The sequence below is a fragment of the Sinocyclocheilus grahami genome, unplaced genomic scaffold, assembly GCF_001515645.1.
Source record: "Sinocyclocheilus grahami isolate Dianchi unplaced genomic scaffold, SAMN03320097.WGS_v1.1 scaffold294.1, whole genome shotgun sequence".
NCBI lineage: Eukaryota > Metazoa > Chordata > Actinopteri > Cypriniformes > Cyprinidae > Sinocyclocheilus > Sinocyclocheilus grahami.
The window spans coordinates 1392297-1403279 of NW_015505473.1; the positions used below are offsets into that span (position 1 = coordinate 1392297).

The following is a 10983-nucleotide window of genomic DNA, read 5'->3' on the forward strand; positions in this document are numbered from 1 at the left end:
ATAAGAAAAGACTCACTTAGGCTCTCCAATTTTAACTCCTGGATGCTGGGTGTAGGCATGGGAATGTGTACTGGGGGCCGATTTAAAAGCCATGGGGCAGATGGGGCATTTGTAGAAGATTTCACAGTGGGATCCCTGAATGTGCGACTTGAGAGCAGCAACGTCAGCGAAGATGACACTACAGTGAACACAGCTAAAAGACGAAAAAGAAAGTGTCATTCTTGAATATAACCTAAGCCTCTTTTTTTGTTTCCGTAATCGATGCCAGTCACCTTTAATGCGGCATCAATCAGGGGCGAATGGCAGAATAATAACAGTGAATAGCTCCATGATTGCCGTTTTGAAAGCATGACGAGCCCTCATTTCATGTTCCACTCAAAACCAATTAAACACTTAGGCACATTTTCAATGCACGTTTTATGCATAAATAGAAGCTTTTCTGTCAACTCAGAAATAATAACAGGGACTAAGGTCAGTAGAGGATACACTCTTTATAGAATGTCGTGATTCGATACTCTCACAATACTTAGTTCTTGTAAAAGAATACCTAATATATCACACTCCCATTTTTTATATCCACAATGCATGTTATCACATTTTTAATTGAATTGTGATCCGTTATATTGTGGCATGATGCACTGTTACACCCCTAGTGGTCAGTGACGATAACTACACATTTTTGCTGATCTCTGGGTAAGGTTAAAAACCTCCAGTATTTAGCATAAATAGATAAATAATTAATTTACTAGCAAAAAAGACATTTCTTGAAAGCATGGAGCTTCTTTTTGGCCTTGACAGTTATAAAGAGTAATGCAGTACTAACCGGTAGCCCACTCTGCGTGTGTAGTGCAGGCAATTCTTGGTCACATGAGACTGAAAATGGACAGATCGACAGATAGCTCCACATTCAGGGCAGATATATGGAGACTTGTGCTGATGGATCCGCTGATGGGAAGCAAAGCTACACTGGTTTGGCAGTAGCATTTGGCAAATGGTGCAGGTTTTCTGTTTCAGTTGAAGGAAAACCAAAAGCAAATTGTTCAAAATATCTTTAATAAAACTTTTTAATATTTCTGTATATGAAATAGGAAGCCAGTGTTGTAGTTGAGACTGGAATCTGAAATGACCCTCTTCTGGTCTTGGTCTTTACTTGAACTCAACTTGCTCAAGTCTCGGCCTGAACTTGGGTCTCAAATAAACTGGTCTCGACTACAACGCTGGAAGAAGCTGATGACCATTTCAAATTTTACATCACAATTAATTCATGCACCCACCTGTCCACCGGATTCGGGAGCCTGCTGGTAGTGCATTGCAAGAGATGACTCTTCCTGAAATGTCTCATTACATTCCAAGCACTTCAGACTAGATCTGCAGACCTTGGAGACATCCTTATCTAGAGGCATGGCAGCCACAACAGGAGCCGAAGAGGGTGCAGAGATAACTGTGGTTGGGTTTCCTTTCCCTGGACTCCCCACTACGGAGGATCCAATGTTAGCTGAAGAGATGGGAGAGCTGGAGGTTACTGACGGCATAAGGATCATCTGGTCAGCGGGAATTGGCTTTAAGATGAGATGAGAACACTGCATGACAACCCCTTTGTCTTTGTGGCCCCTAGCATGTGATAGAAGGCTGCACTTGTTGTAGAAGACTAGGTTTTTGGCGCAGTGGTTGCAAGTGACCTCAATGCGAACACTTCTACGGTCATAATGCTGAGTGAGGCTTTTTTCCAGAGCAAAGGAATCACCACATTCCAAGCATTTGTACCCACGGGATGGCAAAGATATACAGGCAGAAATTGGAGGGTTGAGATTGGGTACATAAACTGGCACAGGGTTAATGCTACTCAAAACTTTATTGAAGGCTTCTACCACTGAGCTCTGGGAGCTGGTTAGGACCTGGACCCGAGACACTTTCTTCTGTTGTTGTTGGGCCAACATAGCTTGCTTGATGGGTTGTTGGGGCTTGGTCAGGACCTGGTGGAGCTCGGCCACTGATGCATTCTGAGGCAAGAGATTTAACTTGGTTAGGTGGACAGTCTTTGGCACAAGTTTGGTATTTGTTAGGCTGGAAGCAGGCACCATGACAGTTTGTTGCTGAATGGCATTAGCAGCTTTAAGGATGGCACTGCTGGCACTCTGAACAGATGCCGCTGGTATGACAGTGGCCTTTACAGTTGTATTGTTGGCAAGTTTCAGGTTAATCACTTGGGAGCCTGCCGTCTTAACAGCTGAGACAGGTAAGAAGGCAGTGGCCACGGGCTTGATGGTCATTTGTTTAGTTACCTCAATGGCAGAGCCTCCAGAAGTTGTTACTACTGTGGTCGGCAAAGTTCTCGTGGTAGATGAGAAAACAGAATGCGAGGTTGAAGAGGACAGCAAAGAAGAGACGACACTGGGTGATGAATCAATACCTTTTCTCAAGACTTCAGGATCAAACTCGGGCAGGACTCTAGTAACTGTCCTCTTGATCTGCCCTGAAGATGTCTTGATTGTTTTGATGCGGACTTTGGGAATGACTGGTATAGATCCTGCTGGAGATGCAGGAGACCCTTTGCTGCTGCTTTCACTGGTAACACTGCAAGGACTCTCAGGTTGTTTTGAGAGCACCTTCTTGCCAAGCTCCAGAGCTGACTCCCGCTCTGGTGATTTATCCATAACCTTTGGGATCTCTTTAGCCTCTCTGGGTGAATCTCGAGGTGTGGCTAGGGATTCTGGAGACATTGTTTCTGTGCTAGCTTTCTTTGCACTAAGTGCTGCAATTGCAGCAATGCAGGATGAGAGCTTTGCAGATGATTTGGCCTTGGCTTGGGAGAGATTGGTCACATTCAACTCAACGACTGGCTCTCCAAGCTCTTTTGCTTCTTGGCATCTTTCTTTGGAGTGTTCCTCAGTTTTTCTTGGTTTTTGAGATTCATATAGGTTTGAGTGTCCCACTGTGCCATTTGCGCTACTATTCTCAACTTTCAAATGATTGTTAGTGCCATTTGTTCTTGGCCTAGTTGGACCATCTAGTTTGGTGTGTTGAGAACGAGGCTCTTCCATCTTTGCACTCAGACCGGTTAGAGGGTTTGGTCTAAACTGTAAATTACCTTGTTTGTCGGCAGGGTCATCTACTTCAATTTTGTCATCATCATCAAATTCTTCGGCACTAGAGATGGGACTGAACTGGTTAAATGTGGAGATATTTCCTGCCATCCCATGGATTTTGCCTTTTTGAAGCTTGTCGCTCTCCTTGCTGTATCTGTTGTTGGGTGACACAGGCAAGAAACCATTGTGCAGGCCATTTCCGACAGTGGGATGAACATCCTTCTCTGAGAGATGTTCAGTGGCATCAAAATTCCGGACGTTCTTAACAATAACACTAACCCCAACATCTGGACCAGAGGAGACATGGGAGTCCTCTTCATGGTGGGCATCGTGTTTGAGTTGTCCCTCATGATCATCATGGCCGGACTCAATGGCAGCCTTGGGATCAACCATATCAGGAATGTCAAAGGCCGCAAGCAGATCATCAAAGTCTGGGGTTTTCATGTCGCCCATGGTCTTATGAGAATGAGCTAAACACCTTTGAGAAATAAGGGAAAGACATTCCATTACAATTAAAGAAGGAAAAAAACTGCCTGATTAGACTGTAGTGAAAGGACAGCAGCAAGAAGCGCTTAAAGCCTATAAAAAATGATTAGATTCAAGACAAGAAAGATTATATGGACAATAGAAATGTCACAATATATAAAATATGTAAAACCAGTGCTTAATATCTTTAAGGCATTACAACTTTTCAAAACCTATGCACCAAAATGCAGAAACTGCAACTTTTTTACTATCATCATTTAAAAAAAAATTCTGTCAAACAGGCAGCATTTTTTATGAAGGTGGCAGAACACTTAAAATGCACCTGGTATAATCTGAATACTCTCTTTTTCATCCTCACTGATCTCCCACAAGCCTATGTGCTTTTATCTTCTCATTAAATAAGATCATAATTAAATTTGCATAACATCCAAAAAATTTGAAATGTAGAAACCTCTTTATGTGAATGACTAATGTGTGCTACATTTAAACCTGCCTGTAGGTACCACAAAAATACCTCTCACTGGAGACACAAATTTAGTCAGTTAAATGCATGTGAATTGCTTGGACATGGCATACTGTAAACAGTCTATCAGTAAATAAATCTGTATATAAAAGGCTCTGAAAATGGTAGGAATGGCCCGAATACAACATGTAGAACACAATCTAAACATTAAAAAGGAGAAACAGAAAACTGTATCTTTGCAACCAAATATGATGTACAGAGCTATGGAAACATCCTTTTTTCCCCCAAAGAAAGTCAAAATGCTGAATTGATTAATCTTGGGTATGTTTTGCCCTTTTTTGTTAATAAAAAGTCAATAAATTAATTAATCTTTATACTACAAAAAGTAACATATAATGGATTTAAATCAGGGTTGTCCAATCCTGCTCCTGGAGGGCCACTGTCCTGCAGAGTTTAGGTCAAACACCAATAAAACACACCTTAACCAGCAAATCAAGGCACTAGGCATACTAGAAAGATCGAGGCAGGTGTGTTGAGGCAAGTTGGAGCGAAAGTCTGCAGGACAGTGGCCTTCCAGGACCGAGTTTGAACACCCCTGATTTAAATACGAAAAAAAAAATAGAAAATGAAAATGAAAATAGAAATGAATAAAGGATTAAAGGGGTGGTTCACTGGGTTTTTTCTAGGCTTGATTGTGTTTATGGGGTGCAGTCTAGCATGTGTTAATGCTTCGTTAAAAAAAAAAAAACAAAATTTTTCACATAATTTACCTTTATTCCACACAGCTCTGTCCCTTCTCTGAGAAACGGGCTGATCTTTTCCTGTTTTTATGAAGCCCCGCCCTCAGAAATAGGTGATGGGCTCTGATTGGTTAGCTAGCCCAGTGTGTTGTGATTGGCTAAACCGTCTCTAGTGCACGTCTAAGCGTCCCGCCCCTCACCTCAGCGGCATGTATGTATTGTTAACAACGGCGTCATTAATATCGCTTTTCTGTTTGAGCCCGATTGAGAAGCAGAGGATATTATTGAAGAGGATTGTGCAGAACCTGTGCAAGCACGGCTTTTAATGGTAGGCCTATGCTTTTTGTTTGTTGTTGTCTCATACTTTTTATATACGCTGTTGTAAATGCTACTGCTTATGTTAGCTTTTAATATACGGTTTTATCCTGATTAAAGATTTAATACAGTACAGCAACCGCATGCGCATCCATGTTTAATGCTTCTCATAGCTATGTGAAAATAAGTGTATAATTAGAACAGTTCATAGAGAGAGAGAGAGAGAGGAGCGCAGAGCAGGGGAACGCGAGGAACAGTCTTGAGAACTGCTGCTTTTGAACATTGATTTTGAAACCTGTGAATCCATTAGAATCGTTAGAAGACTGAATCGTGATTTTTACGTGCACCTCTAGTTTTCTCTTCCTCTTCTCTAAAGCAGCGCAGCATGGCCTCGCCCCCTCTGCTGCATTTTACCGAGGGCAGGGTTTATCTGGTTTTGTGATGTCACGAACCCGGGAAGTAACTTGTTGTAGTTCCTACCAGCTGTTTTTGTAGGCATTAAACTGCCAGAATTTTAAAAGCCGTTTGCATTGAATTTTCAGTTTTGTAACTTTGCAGATATTGTTTATGCTCAAACATAAACATTACACACTAACTAAAGTTAAAAAAGTTAAATCGCAATTAACCACCCCTTTAATATATAAAAAAATAAAATGAATATTGAATATATAAAATAAAAAAAAATAAATAAGACCACATCGTATGAAAAATAATACATTTTGTAAAAAATAATGATTTCCCCCCTGAATAATTTATTTTTGTATTTATTTTTACAGATTTGTTCCTCAGAGTTGATCCTAAAATATTAATACTAACTAAAAACACAATCACATATGAATCACATATGAACATCACTATTTTGGCATATTTAAAGTGCTAAGAGAAAAAAATATCACAAAGAAAATAAAGCTGTATTGTGCTAGTACGATTAGCATTAAAATAAGACCACATCGTATGAAAAATAATACATTTTGTAAAAAATAATGATTTCCCCCCTGAATAATTTATTTTTGTATTTATTTTTACAGATTTGTTCCTCAGAGTTGATCCTAAAATGTTAATACTAACTAAAAACACAATCACATATGAATCACATATGAACATCACTATTTTGGCATACTTAAAGTGCTAAGAGAAAAAAATATCACAAAGAAAATAAAGCTGTATTGTGCTAGTACGATTAGCATTTACAGCCAAACAGCCTGATCTCAAATGAGAGTGTCGCTCACACCGCAGCCCTACCTCCATTACAGCTAATAACATCTGCACGCACAGGGTGCGCCGGGCCAAGACAGCCTTCCCCGCACACAATGGAGCCAATGTGGTAAGGCATGTAAGCAGAGAAGGAGCAGCAAACAAAAGAGGATTTTAATGAAAGACATTAAGCAGTTGAAGCCAGTATGGGGCCTAAACACATTTACAGCCAAACAGCCTGATCTCAAATGAGAGTGTCGCTCACAGGAAAACAACTGTGAATTTTGGGTTTCTATCCGAGGCCTTTAAAATCAGGCCGGTGTACGACGCAGTAGCCCAACTATCAGAACAATACAAAATATCACACATAATAAAAGAGAACACACACATGCAAACATATAGAAGTGGAAACATGCAAATGAGCCACTCCTCACCCTCGGTGTTCTGACAACTAGAGCAAACAATCTTGCTTTCCATCCCTTCTTCCTTCCTTCCTCTCACCACCTCCACAACAAAACACCACCACCACCCTCCTCCTCCTTTCTCCCTGACAGCAGAGGAAAAAAAATCCACTTTTTGCACTAGGCAGGGCCCTTCAAGAAATGATCCACCAGGAGGAAAGGCACGCCAGAGACCATTCTGGATGGTGACCACCATGAATAACAGCACACAGTGACCCACGGTCACCATATCTGCTCAGTTCTCATGGCTGCCTCCCGGCCCTGACGTGCATAACCATCTGGAGGTGCGCAAAGACCGTCTCTTTAACGTCTCTGCTCTGAGCTGCATCACTCCTGAAGACCCCTTTGCCATTTTGGCTGCCATGAAGCAGTCGGTTATCTGCCTGTAGCACAGTGACTGTATTGTTTCCGAGCCTCCTCGTCTGCCTCAAACCGGTTTCAGCCGGTTCCGGTCACCCTGCATAATGTGTGTGCTGCAGTGCAGCCACACTGGAGACACAGAAGCTGGCAGTTTCTTCATCAAATCTTCGATATTCCTGCAAAATATTCCTGCTTTAAGTGTGTGTTAATATTATCGAAGAGGTTTGTGTTCAGAATGCGTGTGCAGTTGACGTTGCCGAGCCGAATCAAACACTAGGCCTGAAAAACACAGACTGTGCAGGACGCTTATGAAAAATACATGCACACCAGAGGCTGGTTTATATGGATGGATTGATGGATGGATGAATGAGAGAAGGAAAAATGAAAAGCCAAAAAGCAGATGCACATTCCAGAGGAAAACCACAAGCACTGTGTAAACCAAAACCACAAGATGAGCACCGTTTCCTGACAGAAGAAAACAAGACACAGAGATAGTAAGGAGAATTTAAACAGGCTCGGTACCTGACCTCTTTTTGATTGTGCCTCTCGGTTTTACCCCATTCTGCAGCACTGGACTGCTTCTACTTCCTTCTCTGCCTCCCCTCTCCCTCTCTCTCTCTCTCCCTCACTCTCACACTCTCCATGGTCCCTGTTCCTCTCTTCTAGCCAGTGTCCCTGCTTCTTCCTCTCGCCTTTCCCCCCGAAAACCGGTGAGAAACACGGCTCTTTCTCAATTAAAATCAGCTGCTTGTCCCCTAATCCTCCAGCCCTGGGCAACCGTGTCCGGTCTCTGCCAAACAAGAGAGAAAACAAAGGCCGTGAAACGTAGAAAAACACACACGCAGAGACACACAAACAGGGAAAAAGCAGGCTCTCGCCCTACCCCGCTTCGCCTCGGCCCTACTACCGGGAATCTTCGTGGAAAGGCTTATGCAAGACGTCAGTCCAGCCAGGCCCCATTCTGTATGAGTGTGATTTTTTTCCCCCTTCACTATGAGCCTGCTGGTTCCCGTTCTATAGGTCACTCTTTCCTCTGCAGATGCACACGGCAGCGCATGGGAGGAAGGGGGCAGTGTTCCGACAAGCAGCCCTGGCCTTTTGTCTTTGCCTGCACTCGTCGGGGGGAGGGGGACGCGGGGATGAGACTCTAGCTCAAGTCTGCAACCAGCTGCTGCAGCCAAAGAAGACAAACAGATTCGAGGAGAGAGTGTGAGGAACAGGCAGAAAGGAGAGGTGGAGAAAAAAATGAGAGAATATGAGATGGGACTGGAAGGAGGGGTGTAAGGGAAGAAGGGAATCTTCTGGAATGACGTTTGCAGAGAGACTGCGAGCAGGAAGAACAAAGGCCCATGATGGCGTTAGCTAGCTTGCAATCAAATCATGTATGTGTGTTGTTTTTTCATGCAAGTGCATAGAGGAACATTCAATCCAATAGGGTCAGGCATATTTGTGGCATTTTTACGGTAAGAACCTTACAGAAGCTTTAGTGACATTATTTACAATGCAGTGATGGTGTTGTTCTCTTACATGATGGCACCATTTGTTACGCTGCTAATATAAAAATAAGCACCAGATGTTCTTGTTTCTGTCATTTGGCCTTTGCTAAGCAAACAAAATACTCTGAGACACCCTAACAATGCAGAAAAATGCTAAAGTCAAGACCAATCAAATGCTATTTCCAACACTAGCCAAACTAGTCCATGAACTTATTGTACTTTTCTAATCTGATGTGAAATTGAATATTCAGTGAGATTTTTTTAGTATGCAGCATAAACTGAATGCCACGTTACAAAAACATAAAGCCTAAATAGTTGTTTGGCTATTTGTTAACATCATCCAATTGCATTGCACGGCCTACATGTCATCAACTGTAGTTGTTTCACAAGATGAGCGAAGTTACAGCATTTTGATTAAATAAATAATTTTTTTAGAAATATAAACACATTTATAAATATAAAATATAATTATATTTTGTCAAATAATCTTTAGCGGTAGAAGCAACACATGCAATAAGAAAGTAAACGGGGTCGATTTTGATTTCATGTTGATTTTAAAAAAATTAGAAAGTTATATTCCTACTATAATGCATTATAATGCATTGTTCAATGTGGCCTACATGAGGCCGTTTTAGCCTTGGACCCTGAATAATTTGCACTGAGCGGTTCACTTCTGATGACTTCTGCAATGAGAAGAACATGAATGCATGTAGCTATTGCACAACAAACCAACAGACTCAAAGTACAGCGAACAAAATCCCCCATTCAAACAAGAAAACCATGACGGAAGCAATGCTACGGCCAATAAGTGCATGTATGCTCTCCACTACACAAAAAAAATTTGAAAGTTATATTCCTACTATAATGCATTATATAAAGTAGGAGGTTGTTCAATGTGGCCTACATGAGGCCGTTTTAGCCTTGGACCCTGAATAATTTGCACTGAGCGGTTCACTTCTGATGACTTCTGCAATGAGAAGAACATGAATGCATGTAGCTATTGCACAACAAACCAACAGACTCAAAGTACAGCGAACAAAATCCCCCATTCAAACAAGAAAACCATGACGGAAGCAATGCTACGGCCAATAAGTGCATGTATGCTCTCCACTACACCCCATTATCAGCAACCCTCCTGGCCTACCACAATGACAGCTATCAGAAAGACCCATTCCAAGAGCAAAGAACAGATGCTGACCTACCTGTGAGTTATTGTAAGAAAGGGCTGTCTCAGTTAAAAGCTTGCATATGAGGGCTCTTCTTCTCAGCAGGGCAGCAAAGGCAAATATTAAAGGCAAGAAGGCCAGCCATGATTCTTGCTGCTGCACCACAAAATTCAGCCATGCACAGCACAACCTAGAATGACAGATATCATCAGTATGCATGAAAGAGGGACTCAGGAATACATTGCAGTGCTGTCAAAAAGCATAGCGAAACGTTACTCAAGGGTGCAAGCAGCCCTCATGACAGCACAGCTCTAAAATGATCGAGAATGCATGGCTTTCCCCCTGCCGAATACAGCAGTAAGACATGGAGAGACTGCTGCCCACCCACCGAGATGTAAGCGCAGTCACATGACTGCCTGTGTCCTATTGATTCCTCATATCGTGCCATAATACTGCCAGCTGCAACATTATTGCTATATTCGAGTTTCAAAACGTCCCATGACGCCACCGCGGAGTTCTCGCAAAGCGCGGAGTATTTATTCGCTCTTATTAACGGATTAATGAGGGTTTTAAAAATTGCTTTTTTTCCCCATTTTGGAAATGTTCTTTCAAAGGTTGCCTATACATTTCTAAAAGGTTTCGGTATGAAACGAACATTTGCGTTGTATAATCAATATTTCGTACTTCGTGCGTTGAGATTTTTTTGTGTAACTGTGACTGACAATCCCACAAACCCTTGCGATTACCATACGGCACGATTCGGTTCTTTTGAACAGTTCATTTCCAAAAATGATTCAGTGAAATTTGATTAATATTCGACTCACTCTAAATAACGTGTGGTCACAAAATGATGTTTATTACGTTTTTATAACGTTTTATTTCATGTGCCCTGCTGCATTTTGCCTCAGCCATAATTCAACGTTTCAAAAAGACATTTAGAACCGAAATATTCACAGAAGTAAACTCTTAAAGGGGTCATATGATGTTGCTAAAAATAACATTATTTTGTGTATTTGGTGTAATGAAATGTGTTTATGCGGTTTAAAGTTAAAAAAACATTATTTTCCACATACTGTACATTATTGTTTCTCCTCTATGCCCCGCCTTCTGAAACGCGTCGATTTTTACAAAGCTCATCAGTCTGAAAAGCGAGGTGTGCTGTGATTGGCCAGCTATCCAGTGCGTTGTGATTGGCCAAATACCTCAAGCATGTGAC

General features: G+C 41.7%; 2 protein-coding genes across 8 annotated transcripts in view; one reads left to right on the forward strand and one right to left on the reverse strand.

Moving 5' to 3' along the window:
• The window catches only part of LOC107600940 (zinc finger protein 532-like), a 14995-nt gene extending 4522 nt beyond the window's left edge, over window positions 1-10473 (reverse strand). Inside the window, exons 1-6 of one of the 7 annotated variants that reach the window (XM_016292942.1) lie at window positions 7989-8204; window positions 7633-7895; window positions 6333-6353; window positions 1275-3564; window positions 824-1005; window positions 17-193 (exon numbers count right to left, since the gene is read on the reverse strand). In XM_016292942.1, the coding sequence (XP_016148428.1) occupies window positions 17-193; window positions 824-1005; window positions 1275-3539 (2624 nt within the window). In that variant the 5' untranslated portion in view covers window positions 3540-3564; window positions 6333-6353; window positions 7633-7895; window positions 7989-8204. The other 6 variants (XM_016292941.1, XM_016292940.1, XM_016292939.1 and 3 more) reach the window with 6 other exon arrangements.
• The window catches only part of LOC107600892 (gastrin-releasing peptide-like), a 9387-nt gene continuing 8497 nt past the window's right edge, over window positions 10094-10983 (forward strand). The window contains exon 1 of the mRNA XM_016292869.1: window positions 10094-10124. Within this exon, the coding sequence (XP_016148355.1) occupies window positions 10094-10124 (31 nt within the window). The remainder of the gene's footprint in view (window positions 10125-10983) is intronic.